Source organism: Mastomys coucha, unplaced genomic scaffold (assembly GCF_008632895.1).
Source record: "Mastomys coucha isolate ucsf_1 unplaced genomic scaffold, UCSF_Mcou_1 pScaffold1, whole genome shotgun sequence".
NCBI classification, from domain to species: Eukaryota; Metazoa; Chordata; class Mammalia; order Rodentia; family Muridae; genus Mastomys; species Mastomys coucha.
This window is the reverse complement of record NW_022196891.1, coordinates 79,391,423-79,406,687: the sequence shown is the minus strand read 5'-3', so window position 1 is coordinate 79,406,687 and position 15,265 is coordinate 79,391,423. Positions and strand designations below refer to the sequence as shown.

The window sequence follows — 15,265 nt, the reverse complement described above, 5'->3', positions numbered from 1 at the left end:
CCAACAGAATACAAGAGATAGAAGAGAGAATCTCAGGGTTAGAAGACACCATAGAAAACATTGACACAGCAGAGAGATGTTATGGGAATGACTGCAGAGTTTGTGCCCAAGGTCTGCTCAGGGCACCAGCCAGCCCAGACAGACCAGAAGCAACCCAAGACACTGGGCTGGCGGAGTTCCCGAGGCCCTGGGTCCTGTTGGTCCCAGTTACTCCCGGTGTTGGGACAGATGTTGTATCCTCCTCACCTCTGATCCTGGGTGTGTTATAGCGCCTGGGAGTGGAGCTTCCTCTGGGTATTGTGGGACTGGAAGGAACCTGAGCCACTGGGCTGGCGGAGTTCCTGTGTGCCTGGTCCCACTGGTCCCAGTGTTGGAGTATGTTGGAGATGTTATGTCCTCCTTACCTCTCTAATACTGAATTTTTTAATTAAAAAAAATAACATTAAGGACTGTGGTATTGCTCAGGAGCAGAGCAAAGGTCTGTCATATGCCAGGGCCTGGGTTTTTTAGCCTGACCACAGCTATGCAACACTTGAAGGGGTTTCAAAAGATCAGAACATTGCCGTCAGCCTCCTGCTCCTGTACTCACTTTGCTGGCAGGAAGTATCCTGGACAAGCCATCTGTCTTGGAGGCATGCTCTGTCCTTGCTTCTGCGTGAAGCCAGTGGAGGATTCCCCCCAACCTCTGAGAGGCAGCTATAGGGTCTCAGTGGATGTGGAACGTCCTTCAGGAGCCCCAAGCTCACCTCTCTCTGAGTCCCTTCCCACCGTCCCTGAGGACGTTCCAGCTATAACACAGTTCTCAAAAGATCACTCCTCACAACAGCCCCATATGCTTGTTGAGCTTTCTCCTACCTCGAGTCTACTCTGGGCTGTCATGTTGAAAATTGTTATGAACTCTACCAATCTTCCATTAGACTCAATCATATTAAAACTCTTCTGTGCTCACTACATACACTGCCTTTTATCCTGGCATACTTTAAGTCCATCAGTCTCTATCAGTCAAATTTGACTTATTTCAAACAAAAATCACAAAATCATAGCCAATTTTTTTTTTTTTTTTTTTTGCATTATCAACTATTTCTCGGGACACTTATAACAAGTTAGAATTGGCTAGTAACACACATATCAATCCGAACAATATTCTGTGAGAAAGTTAATCATGCAAAAACTATGCTGGCACTCATTCAATACCATGTAGCGTATAGCATCATTTTCTAATACAATCAACATGGAAGAGTTACACAATAAGTTGTGGGGTTTTGTTGTTGTTGTTGTTGTTGTTGTTGTTATTGTTTTGGTTTGGTTTTTTGGTTTGGTTTGGTTTTGAGATAAGGTTTCTCTGTGTAGCTCTGGCTGTCCTAGAACTCATTCTGTAGACCAGGATGGCCTCAAAACCAGAGATCCATCTGCCTCTACCTCCTAAGTACTAGGGTTAAAGGCATGAGCCACCACTACCAGGCAAAATGTGGTTATTTTAATTAAAGTAAAATGGAATTATACATGAAAAATAGTGTCTTATAAGCAAGGAGCCTGATGGTCTTTGCTGTCATGTAACATAACCATTCCTATATCTGAGCAGATTAACAACTGCTTCTACATTCATCTTTCAGCACGGCTCTCATCCAAGTCACTCACTCGAAGGAAGCCCCTGTCTCTCTGCCCCTTCACCCCAACCCTTGCTAACCTCAGTGTCTACAAACCATACACTCACTAACATGTACACTTTTCGTGCGGACACAGTTCAAGTAATAGGAATACAATGATGAAAAGCTGCCTTCGGGGCAGAATGTTAAGATTAATAATACGCAGACTGTAGAGGGTCAAGAATAAGGAGTGCTGGGCTAGAGAGATGGCGCAGCAGTTAAGAGCCTGGCTGCTCTTCCAGAACACCTTGAGCCAATTCCCAGCACCCATGTGGTAGCTCATAACCGTCTGTAACGCCAGTCCCAGTTTGCTTTGTACTTCTATGGGTACTGCACATGCACGGTACAAAGACATACATGTACCCACATACATAAAAATAGTAAGTAAAATCTTTTTAAGGGATAAGAAGTGCAGGCTTTATTGCTGGGAAAGTCATTAGAACTGTTTTGCATATTCTGATTTCAGATAATTCCAATGCAATTATAGGAAATAAGAGCTGAGTATTCCTTACCCAAAAGGCTTGGGACTACAAATGTTTCAGAATTTACTCTGTATTTTGAGATATTTGCAAATACCCATAAAAATCTTATGAATGAGACTCAAGTGTAAACATAAAATTCATGTGTCTTACACACACCTAATACATACAGCATAAAGGTTGCATTTTCAACTGCTACTCTTCATTTGAGCTTAGAGGCGAAATTTTCTACTCATGACTTCTCGTCCACATTTAAGATCTCAGATTTTGGAGTTGTTTGTTTGTTTGTTTTGATCAGGGGTGCTATATGCTTAAAGCTTAGCTGAGTATAGTAGCTCACACCTAGAATCTCAGCATCCAAGACAATGAGGCGCAAGGATCATCCCAAGTTCCAGGCCAGTCTGGGTTACATATAAAGGGGGAACCCCTAAAACTTCTACTAAATGATGTGCTCCACGGTAACAGTTTCAAATCACCAAGTAAGAAATCTAAAATCCGTTCAAGGCCAGCCTGGTCTACAGAGTGAGTTCCAGGACAGCTGGGACTATACAGAGAAACCCTGTCTCAAAAAGCCAAAAAAAAAAAAAAAGCTAAGAAATCCACACTCTCCTCTCTTCTGCACATCCCCTCATGTTAAAGCCATCCCTGCAACTGTAGACTAAGTCATACATAAACCTCCTAGCTGCTCCCACACAACCAACTCCGCAGTGTAAGTGTTCTCTTTGCCTGTCAACCTCTCTTGCCTCACTACATCCCACTGAGCTCACTCAGCTCCTGCACACAGCAGCTGCACAGCCTACTTCTGTCTGAGGGAACTCATGGCCCTAAGTCAGAGATTTGAGGCTGCACAGAAGATGGAGGTGGTCAGTATGTGTGTCTCAAGAAACATTTATCCACAAGCACACAGCATTCCTCATAGTGAGCTTTTTCAAAGCGAGACAACGTCTCAAATGAAAAGGATACAACCATGCCTATCTGGAGACTAAGTTAAAAACCTTTTCAACTATACCCAAACTGAATTCTGTCAAAGTCCAAATACACCATCCAGAGCAATCTCCCTTGAGGACTCTGCTTCCAGTAGCTGTCATAATCACAAATAAATTAAAAGGAGCAAAGTAGGTATTTAATAAATTCTTTGTCTGCAGCTACTGTGTAAGTCAACACTGCTTGCCCGGAAGAGGGCAATACTACTTTATGATTACCTGACTTGTTTTACACCAAGGCAGTATCAAATATTTCCTTTTGCCTTTCACACAGAAAGACGGCAAAGTCCAGTGGAGCTAGCTTTGAACGGCAAGATGAAGCAAACAGCCCACGTAAGCCCCGCAGTGCCCTGAAGAGATTCCTCAGGAGCATGCAGATGCCAGAAGTGCAGCCAGATGCTCGCTTACAAATGCTGACGTTGCTGTTTTGAATCTTTTGGAAAATTCCTGTAGGTAGCTAAAACTTCTGAAATGAGATATGTCCTTGATGCAACAGGGCTTAATTTCATTGGTTGGGTAACAGAAATACTTGGTATCTGGCTAAGGACTTTATTATACTGTACTAGAGGTCTGTCCTGAAGAATCCTGGAGAGGGAAAAACTGTTGTTCAGAAATACCACAAGGAATACACAATTTTGTATAGACTAGAACAAAAATAGTGACCAAGGTGAGCACTGAGCCACCCCAAGAGAAAGAGAGAGACTGGAGATAAGAGTCTGGCGCACACTGACCAAAGGGCTGAAGGAAAATACAGGAAGAAGGAGGGCAGCCGTCCGCGCCTCTGTTGGCCTACAGAGCAATGGCCAGCATACCAAAGCAAGACAGCTCAACAGGTAAGTGCTGGCTGTGCAGGCCTCCCAGCCCAGGCTGCAGCTCCAGAGCCACACAAGAGAAAACCTTCTCCCTCAGAAGCTGTCCTCTGATGTCCACACATGTACTGTGGCAGCACAACTGCACACTTGCCAATAAGAGAATAAAAATAATCTTTTGTTCAAAATAGTGTTCCTAATCCATAATAGGAACACATTCATCAAAAATGCCCCGCATCTCCCAGCCTAGCTGTCACCATCCACAGTTAGTGTGATGGGGAAAACATAAAGAAATGGTTTTCAAATTAAAGAAGCTTAACCTGATTTCCTTAGGCCTCTGCCTACTTTGCATCTGTTAGGAACACAAAAAGAGCACTGACTTCAAAACAAGAGGGACACCATGGAGCAGTTAGGTCTGAAGCTGCCAGAGCAACCCGGCTATACGGCGGCTATACGTCACAGAGAGAGCTTTAGAAATAAAGCAGGCACACTTTGTGCAGGCACGCTAAAGTGAAAACTCCATTAATTAAAAACCTTACTTCCTGCCACTCTCTCCTGCCCTCAGAGCTCTGGTCTAGCTGGCTTCATGATAGGTCTCTGCCCATCTGAGCTGTTCCATGGGAATCGTCAGTGTTGGCCCCTGCTTCCGGCCACGCACACCCAGCAGAAATGTCAGTTCCCGGACTACTCAACACAAGGCAGCTACATTAGCCTAACTTAAATCCCATCGAAGACCATTACTTCCTTTTGCATTTGTCTCCACTTCCCCAAACTCTATGAAAGGTAGTCTCCCTGAAAGTTGTCCTGTTCTGTATCCACGAGACTCAGAAAGGAGCCCGAAATACTGCAGACATTCACTTTACACGTGCTGAGTATGTGCTGTCCCCAAGTAGCCATTGTGAGGAAAAATGAAGAAGCCAATTAGGAGTCCCTCCAAATCAGGCCTGACAATGGAGTAACCAGACAGTCTTGAGTGTGCAAGAAATGCCCCCACCCTACCACCATTTCCACACTTCTTCAGGTCCTTGTGCACTATCTAACCAACTGGAAATGGTTGTCGAATGAGCCCAGCTATTTGGGTTTCTGTCTTTAACATGTCCCAGTGCCTCTGTTCCATCCTTTGTTTGTTTTGTTTTCAACACCATCTCCTTCAAACCCTGTTTGCAAGTTCCACTGCAGGAGGTTCATTAGACATCCTTCATAATTATTAAGCCCCTTTTCCCTCCCTATGAATGAGAAAGATCTGAGGTGTTCTCCATGGTAGTAAGGGAAGTTATATTAAAGGTCACTGCGATGTTTCCTTTACCTAGGAGCAGGTAACCACCTCCCCTTCACTGGGAACTTGATAAGAAATCAACCAATTTTCTCATTTAATGTGCATTTAAATAGGAAACATCTGTTTTCTTTTTCTATTTCAAATGTTAGTTGCATTCTGGAGAGAACTTTTTAAGATTTATTTTTATTTATGTGCATATATGTGTTGAGAGTGTATGCCATGTGTGTAGGTACCTGTGGAGGTCAGAAGTGATGGTTGGATCCCCAGGGCAGAAGCTGTTCTGAACCATCTGACTTGGGTGCTGAGAAGCCAATGCCAGTCCCTTGCAAAAGCAAGTGCCCTTAATCACTGAGCCTTCTCTCTAGCCTCTAAAGAGCAACATTTGAAGTTATCGTTAGCTGTTAGCCAAAATAACACACCAACTGTTTGCTCTGCAATGTTCAGAAATATCATAGTCCAAGCTATGGGCTTGCAAGCTTGAACAAAGAATTTATTTTCAAGTAGCTAGTTCAAATCTCCTTTCAGCAGAATGGCCAGGAGCAAACTGCTGAAACACCTTTGAACTTCAAATTCTGTTGAATCAGAGCAGAAAGATCAACTCTGCTGCGCACGAGGAGATAAGCTCCTGAGCTCTCTCCAGGTTACTTACTGGGCTGTGCTACGCAAAGGAGCTCCAAAGAGAGGCCTTCGGCCTGACCTGCAGGGCACTTAGGTTCCCACACCTCTCAACCCACCTCCAGCTCCAGGGTTTCAAACAGTTTGTCCCACAGTGGAAGATCAATAAAGTGCCCTAGCCATCTTTTTTATTATCACCAGTAGCTTAAATTGATACTTTACAATTGTTTACTGTATTTTCTCTAACACTATGTTTCTATAGGGTTTTTCATTGATATGTTTGAAATCTACCTAAATTTCTAAGCTCCAAGGGATCTCGTACCTCTGGCCTTCACAGGCACCTCCATTCATATGCACATACATTCACTCTTACACACACACACACACACACACACACACACACACACACACACATACACAGACACACAATCTTTTAAAAATTTACTAAGAAAGCAACTTCCATGTCCCAGAACTCCAGTTGCTATGATCAGTCAACTGGGCATTTATTTTCATTGACAATTTGGTGCTAGTGTAATCTAAACAAAACATCTTTTAAGTGAGTTTACATAGAAAAAAGCTATCACAACCAAAAAAACCATACTTGCAATGTTTCTTACCCTCAACTAAGATGTCACATTTCTCTAATAAAACAGTACTTAGTATTTCTGGTTTTTGTTTTTGTTTTTGCCAGACAAAGTTTCTCTGTATCTCTGGCTGTCCTGGAACTCACTCTGTACTCCAGGCTGACCTCAAACTCAGAGATACACGTGTCTTTCTTTCTGCCTTTTGAATGCTAGGAATAGAGGTGTGGGCCACTGCCACCTGACCCAGGATTTAGAGTTTTGATAATGCCGCCTTCCTCATGCTTCTTGCTTCCCTAAAGAGCTCCTGTAACCAAAACTTCTACATTCAATAGAGTCCTAAAAGTCTTATTTACCACTCCAACTAGGAATACACTTCAAAAGTGGTCATTTTATCTACATTTTCTCATTCTAACTGATTAGAGAAAAATGTACCTAGCACATTATCAAAACCCAGTCTTTAGTGTTTGACTTGATTAAGTGGCATGAGCTGCAAAGAACACTCTGGATTCCTAGGCTCTTACATCCCATGCCTAACTAACAAGTATTCTTTGGGATACTTGGTAGTGGAAAAATCCAGGGAGAGGTTTATAACACATGAACGTATCAGACCAGCAGGCGCTGCTACACAGTTATCCTGTTTGAACTGAAGAAAACCTGGTGGGTCTGCAGCCTTCACAAAGGCTCCGTGTTAGGACAGCTTTTAGAAATCTTTTTAAGGAGTGCCACACTGCAGCAGATCACCAAGAGATAAGGGGCAACAGTATTCCTTACCAGCTCCAGTGCAGAAAGTCCTCAGGATCTGAGGCAGAGGGGCCTGCCAGCTCTTCCTAGTAGGGCAAGAATGACCCTCCAAGGCCCCTTCCAGATAAGCTAATTCACTTGAATTTTTAAAATATGGGGCAGTGCATACTTGTTTACATTTCTTTATACTAATCTTTATACTACATCTGACTTCTCTGAAAGGAAAAAAACAACAAAACAAAACAGAAATTTTCAAATGTGTTTCACATGTAATACAATTGAAATCACAAGGCCACAAAACTGAAACACATGAAATGTGAGGGGTTTTTTTTGCACATTTTTTAAAACAGATGATTCAACAGCCTTTGATAATTCCAACTCTCTAGAGACAGGAATTCATTTTCAAGAACTTAGCCCGGACTTCAATCTGAAATGAAACCCAACACATGCTGCCTTCCTCTTTGGCTGGAAGGAGTTCTTTCAGAGCACTGCACAACCACACAGCCTCAATGCTCCACATCTGTAACTCAGAAAAACACAATTTCAGCTTGGAAAATCTTGGCAAATAAAACTGGACTTTTAAAAATACAGTATTAAGCAGAAGTTAGGCTTTGCACAAAGTGAAACCTACAGAAACAGAGAAGCTGTTGACCACGTGCCAAAGCGCTAAAAGAGTCCTTGTGATAACCCAATGCCAGAAGCTCAAAGAATCAGATTTTGTTTTCCAGCTCTTCAAGACAGCTCTAAGTAACTACGCCCCTGCAGCACTGACAGAAAACACGGCACAAATTTAAAACTAACCCATGGTCAGGTCAACTAGCTTTCAAAATAAGCTGCTGTGTCTGGAAAACATTACCTAAGGTATGATGACATCCGGTTTGATTGCACATGCAGGGACAGTCACCACCAGGAACATTAGGGCCACCAGGAACACACAGCCATTTAAACATAATTAAAATGAAATCATCTTTTCGAGTTCAGCTCCTCACTCACAATGGCCACACTGTGTACAAGACACTGGCAGACAATCTAGGGCAGCAGAGCCCACAGTCTACACAAGCATGCCAAGTGCTCGCTCCCATACAGGCAAATCCAAGCCCTCCGGCCTTCTGTGGGGTGGGGCTTTCCATAGGCAATGTTTGCTTTTCAACTTGCCTCTTTCAATAGCAGATATGAACAGAAATTTTCATGAAACTGTATTCTGAAAAGAGCAGCAGGTGTAAGCTCCTCCATAGAAACATATTTTTGTTGGCATGTAACACTTCAGCAAGTGAAAGTAATACATAAAAGAAATCTAGTATCATTTTCAAGTGGGTGAGAACTTTTGTTTTGGGTAATTGCCTCCGTTTGAAAATCGATTACAATGAATGGAATACTAAAAAGCCGCTCTCCCCAAGTACAAATAACCCTCCTAAATGAAGGTAAGGGGTCTACTATGAAATCAGTTTCTCCTCACTAAGTGGTGGGGATGCCGCAGAACAAGGGATACTAACCATGGTAGGTATCTGAAAACGAGAGTGACCGTCCTTCCCTCTTGCAGGGGACCCTATCATTAGCTCCACTGTGACTCCCTACTTATTTTTAGTTAGCCTGCTAAAATGCATCTTCACTGCTGGGTTTGTAGCCAATTATCACTTCATGTGCCACGTAAAGGAAAACTACTTGAGTCTGCACTACTTGATAACAAAATACATGAATACCATTTGTTCGTGTATATATTTAATATAATTAGTAGAACTCAAAAATGCCTTCCAGAGCAAACCAAGGGACATGCTCAGTGCCACAGAACTACACTTGAAAATAGCTACAACTGTAAGATTATAAATTATATTTTACATTTAAAAAAGCGTACCAAGGCAACTGGTCTACTTTCTGAATGCCCATCTTTTCATTAGCATGATGCTTTTCCTGATAAACTGGTTAGTTTTCCAAAGTAATAACAAAACAGAACAAAACCTTACTCATACTAGACTACAACTCCAAGCATAGTAAAAGCTAAAGAAGAAAACCACATTTAAGAAAATGGTTTTGGGAGCTAGCGAGATGGCTCAGCAGGTAAGAGCACTGACTGCTCTTCCGAGGGTCATGAGTTCAAATCCCAGCAACCACGTGGTGGCTCACAACCACCCATAATGAGATCTGATGCCCTCTTCTGGTGCATCTGGAATCAGCTACAGTGTACTTATATATAATAATAAATAAATAAAAAGAAAAGAAAAGAAAAGAAAATGGCTTTAAGCCAATGCTGGGATGGCCCATGTCTGTTATCCCAGCACTCCAGATGCTACTGCAGGAGGACTGCTGTAAGCTAAAGGACAGCCTGGGCTGCAGAGTAAGTACCACACCAGCCAGGTACTACACTGCAAGATCCTCTCTCAAAGAACCGAAGGGCTTTGTAGCTCAGTGACAAGAGTGTATGTCTAGTGTGTACACAGGACCCTGAGTTGGATCCCGAGTACCACACACACAGAAGTTTTATTTTCAAGTACCCTAACAACACATGTATGAAGGCATATACAACATGAGGCTTGGGTGATGGAAAGATGGTTTAGCCATTAAGAGAACTTGTTATTCTTACAGAGGTCCCGGGTTCAATTCCCAACACCTACAATAGCCGCTCAAGACCATTCATAACTTATTTTCCAGGGGATCTGACACCCTCTTCTATGAGCACCAGGCACACGCATGATACACAGGCATACATAAAATAAACCTCTTGTAAACAGAACACAGGGATGCTAAATGAAAATGTATCCTATTTTTATCTATCACAGACTAAGAATCTCATGTTTAATCACTGTTGCTAATTTAGCACCTATTCCAAACCAGGCACTGTATCAATCCCTTCATAATCACTCCATAAAGAGTCTTCCAAACCACCCTAAGAACTGGCGTCCTATCACCCCCAAGATACAGATGATAAAGATGAGACATCTGGATCACTTAAACATCTGGATCACTAACGCTGTGCAAAAATTCCAAAGGGCATCAAGTTTCAAAGCTCCTATAGCAGACACACTACACCTCTCATATTCAAAGTCTACTCTGACATCAAGAAAAGCCACCAACCACCCTTGCTGAAGTGACTTTAGTCCCAAGACTCATAACTGTTTACAAGAATGCTGGTAATCTGCTATGTAGTCTGGAGAAAAACACCGCTACATAAAACAAAACAAAGGGTACCCTGATATTAAACTGATCTTTCCGGAAGAAATCATCCCGCAGCTAAAAACGCCCATTCTTGTTCTTTTCTGTTCAGGGGGAGCGGGTGGCAATCTGCAAAAGTTTTTTCACAACAGTGAAATAAAAACCCAGGAATAAAAAAAGTTAGCAAAACAGTCTATCATGATCGAGGTGTGTATTTTAAGACATTCACAGCCCTAACTTAACAAGGAAGACTAAACCATTCATGGCAAGATGCTAACAATTCTAAATTTCTTGACTCTTAGCAATAGTATCCATCCCAAGCTATCTAAACCCAAATAACCAAATTATTATGAATGTGTCCAACATAGAAAAATTTAGGAACACCCTCCACAGCACAAAGGGGCAAAGAGACAATATAGTATATTCTGAATGTGTCATTACAAAAACAAAACAAAATAGAATATTCAAACACAAATTTTAACACTCCATTCCTTGGATTTTACAAAAGCAAAAAAAAAAAAAAAAAAGTTAAAAGTTTTTATCATTTTGTTTTCTTAAACAACTGATACTATAAGAACATGAGTTGAGGGGGGTTTAGGGATGGATATGACTAAAATATGTGACCTTTTCAAGAAATATATTGAAATTACTATTATTTTTAAAAAGGACTTAAGTTGATTGTGATTAATCCTGCCTGAGAGAAGAGCAAATAAATACAGCACCCACGAGGAAATACATACACGGTTGCAGGAGCCACCAGAACCAGCCAGATCTTGTGCTCGCTAAGGGGCTTTTCAGAAACACTTCCATCCAACCTGCAAGTCACCTGTGACGCTGGCCAAGTCAGATGCCAAAAGCATTCACTCATCTTTCTTAGAGGTCTTGCAGAAAAAGCTGGGGGGTGGGGGGAGGGAAGCGGGGCACAGAAGTTTTCCTCCGAACTAAAACTTTCAAGGCTGCATTTACTAAAACCTGTTTCCACCGAGAGATAGATAGGGTGACTTGGCCGCTATCGCCGACATCCGATCGAAATTCAAGGAAAAAAAAAAAAAAGAACTGGCAGAGAGAAAAAGACAAACAAGCCTTTTCAAGCGTTACGCTTCACTTCAGTAAAAAGCTTCAAAACAATGAAAAAGAAATAGGCTAAGAACAAGGTTCCCCGGCTCTTGACCTTCAAAACAAGGCTCCCCGAAGGTCTCATCCGAGAAGCAAAGTTTGCAGCAGCGGCCCAGGCTGCCGCCACTGCCTGCGGGGCAGCATCGCGACGGTCGCGAGGACCGAGAGGGACGGAGCCTCAGAGCCCCGAAGCCCGGAGCCTGACCGGCTCCGCTGACCCGGCCCGCCCCCCCTCCACGCCCTGTACACTTCCGGGCCCCAGCACGCCCACCCTCTTACCGGCATCATTTTGGACCCGAACCGCATGGAAGCGGGGGTCTGGCCGCGGCCTGGCCGAGCAGAAGTGACCCGGGGGTCGCGGGCACGGGGAAGCCTAGCGAGAACGAGGCCGCGCGTCCGCCGACCGACCTGTTGCGAGGCAGCGGCGCTCGAGTCCCCTCAGCCGACCTAGACGCCACCGAGCCCCAGGCCCAATCCCCTCGCCGGTCTCCGGGACGCGGCTTTGTCTCCGCGCTCGCTCGCGACTCCCACCTCCTCCCCCTCGCCGAAACCAACTAATCCCGGCCAGGCCCCCACCGAGCCGCGCTGGCCCCGCCCCCGCCAAGCCCCGCCCACGGCGCGCCCCAAGGCTTGAGAAAGGGGCGGGGTGGCGGTGAAGGCGCATGCGCATGCCAGAGGGGGGTGGTGCCAGGGGGGGCGGGCACTTTTGCTCCGGGGGGGGAACGTGCAGGCGGCGGAGCTGCTCCCGAACGCGCCTCCAGGCGGAGCCAAGGCACGGGAAGGCGGCGCCTCGGGAGAACAATAATCGTAAAACTCTGAGATGGAGCCCAGGGCTGTGTCCCTCACCTCCTTGACAGTTCCGAGTTGCTCAAGAGTTTTTGAGCCTTTTTTTGCCTTAGGGACCGTGAACTAGCCACGAGGCGCCGGACGCAGAGGGGCCAGGGCGGGAGCCCTGAGGGATCCGAGCGCCCCACCAGATAGAGACACCCTAGTGCACCTGGCCCGAGCACGTTCCTGACCGAAGGCGCTCTCGGATTTGTCCTTCTTTCCACTCCTCAGGCCATGTCCAAGGCCTCGTCTAAAAGTCCTGTTACGTCTATAATGTAAAAAGAGAAAAGTCCTTCAGGGTTACAGGCGTGGTAGGTTTCCTGTGTTTGGAGCAGAACGGTGAAAGGATTTGAAAAAATGGGTAAAACAGCTTTCTGGGGCGCTCTTCATTCAGCTCGTCACGCCCTGTAAACACTCTTAGCACAAGGAGCATCTTTTCTGCGCAGTCGAAGCTCACGCTGGGAAATTTGCAAGGGTTCGCTTTGATAGGGAGGCTGAGCTAGTGGTGTCCATTATCCAGGGAGACTCAGGCTTCAAGGAACACTTAACTCCACGAAGCCTTATTTCACGGGAAGTAGCCAGCGCAAGCTCACTTGGAATTCTGTATCGTTACGGGAGAATCCCCAAGACGAAATGAAATGAAGCACCTGAATGTATGTGGCTTCTAGAATGGAGCCAGGGGAACGCGGTGGCATGCACTAGTAATCTCAGCGCTTGGGAGGCTGAGGCAGGAGAATTGCAGTGAGTTCCAAGGCCAGCCTGAGCCGAAAAGAGTAAGGCCTTACCTCAAATAACACTTTTTTAAAAATTAAATATAAATTGACCTGTGGCATGGAGTTATATTCCCAGGTACTCAGAAGGCTGAGGCAGGAAGATCCAGAATGTAAGGCTTCCCTTCCCTGGGCAGCTTTAGCAGAATAGGTCTCAGAATATAAACTGGAAAGAAAGAAAGAAAGAAAGAAAGAAAGAGAGAGAGAGAGAGAGAGAGAGAGAGAGAGAGAGAGAGAGAAAGAAGGAAGGAAGGAAAGAAAGAAAGGGTTTGGAGTCAGACATAGTTCAGTGATAGAGTGCTTGTTTTACATGAATAAACTCTTGGTTTTAATACGATGTACAACAGAAAAATGAGCATTCATTGTTTGGAGTAGTGAGACATGCCTGTCATCCCAGCACTGGGAAGGCTGAGGCACGATGATTCAGGAGTCTGAGGCCAGCCTGGGCTACATGCTCTGTCTCTAAATAAATAAACAACAAATAAAAGAATAATTTTTTTTTACTTTAACATATCCTTTACCCAAAAAATCATCAAACTCCCAATCAACACCATCTCAGCCACTATATTTAAGTATGAAATTATAGCTAGTACAGCTACAATTATCCTGGATTAAGTAAAGGAAGTCCAGGCCTTGGGTTACTCAGTAAAATTTATCCAGATACTATAGATATTCTATGTACTGTGGATCCATTCATGAACAAAACAAAGTTGAATGAACAATAAAACCAGTCCACATATAATCATCCAGAAAAAAAAAAAGAAAGAAAGAAAGAAAGAAAGAAAGAAACAAAATCTTCTTTTTGTGTTGTTGCTCAGTTTTCCGTTGGTTGGTTGGCTGATTGGTTTAGTTTTTCTAGACAGGGTAACTCTGTGTAGCCTTAGCTGTCCTGGAACTCATAGACCAGGCTGTCCTCAAACTCACAGAGATCCACCTGCTTCTGCCTTCTAAGTGCTAGGATGAAATGTGTGCACCATCACTGCCCAGCTCAGTGAAAGAATTCCTATTGGTCATTAATGCTCCAGTTCTCAGTGGGTCAAGGAACGGGGCACTTATCTCATTACTCCCAGAAAACTGACTACATACAACAGCACACTAGGTTTACTATGAGCACTAGCAACACTGGCTTGGTTAAATAACAACAACAACAACAATAATAATTATTATTATTATTATTTTAAACTAGGGCTGGAGAGATGATTCAGAATGCTGGCTGCTCTTCCTGAGGACTTTGTTTCAGTCCTCAGCATCCATATGGGAGCTCACAACCGTAACTCCAGAGGCTCGGACACCCTCACACAGGCATAGATGCAGGCAGAACAGCAATTCACAAGAAATAAACATAAACAAATCGTTAAAAGTTAAATAAAAAAAACTATTTCAGTGAAAATAGAAGCAAGGAAAGAAGAATGTGACTAATAAACTCCAACTGTTTGTTTTTACTGCTGTTTGCACAAATACCCTGCCCAAGGGAAGGGAGAGAGAAAGGGACGGTCGCTGGCAGGTTATCCTGAGACTCACTTCCTGCCAACTGAGAATTTCCAGCTGCCAAATAGCAGCTATGTTTATAGTTGAGGGATTTTTTTTTTTTTTTTTTTTTTTTTTTTTTTTTTTTTTTTTTTTTTTTTTAGATCATAGTAGCATGAAACCGAAGAAACCTTACCTGTGCCTTCATTCACTCGCTCAAGTCTGTGTAAGCCACAAATAGCTGTTAGGTGAGTTGGTCAGACAAGCCTTCCAGGCTTCTCACTTTTTCTGTATTCCCACCTTCCCAGTCTTACTCCTCCAAGAGCTTCAACTTGGTTCTCCCCACCCCATAATTCTGTACTTGAGTCCAAGACAGATAAATGAAATTACCACAAGCCGGTTGGGGAGGAGCTGCCTTCTCTCTTGACCTCACCCCACCCTCAGGCACAGTGCAATTACCTATGTATTTGGCTTGTGTCTTCCCCATGCTACGCTGGCCCATTTCCCACAGATGTTCCAAACCCTGACTCCTCTCCTCCCTCAGAAGATGCATTTTCATGTTCCTTCGTCAATAAGATAGAGGTGACAGATCTTGAGCCTTTTCCATTTCCTTCTCCCCTCTTCCCCTCAGTTGCCTTCCTCTTCCTACTTCTCTTATTGATTTGACTATTTACAATCATTTCTCTGTATCCTCCATATGGAAGACTGGATTCCCCCTAGATGTCTAACGTTATCAAATGCTCAGTCCCTGGCATTATGAGTTCAGAGGCACATGTTTATAATCACAACCCTGGGAGTGTGGTG

The 15,265-nt window shown here is 43.9% G+C and overlaps 1 protein-coding gene across 5 annotated transcripts in view; it reads right to left on the bottom strand.

The window, feature by feature from the left end:
- Nucleotides 1-14,763, bottom strand: part of Tp53bp2 (tumor protein p53 binding protein 2) — a 60,130-nt gene extending 45,367 nt beyond the window's left edge. For 2 of the 5 annotated variants that reach the window (XM_031337245.1, XM_031337253.1), the window contains exon 1: nt 11,676-11,975. In XM_031337245.1, the coding sequence (XP_031193105.1) occupies nt 11,676-11,702 (27 nt within the window). In that variant the 5' untranslated portion in view covers nt 11,703-11,975. Of the gene's footprint in view, nt 1-11,020; nt 11,156-11,675; nt 11,976-12,242; nt 12,262-14,657 lie in introns of those variants that run through there. The other 3 variants (XM_031337262.1, XM_031337271.1, XM_031337279.1) reach the window with 3 other exon arrangements.
- Nucleotides 14,764-15,265: the final 502 nt, after the last annotated feature.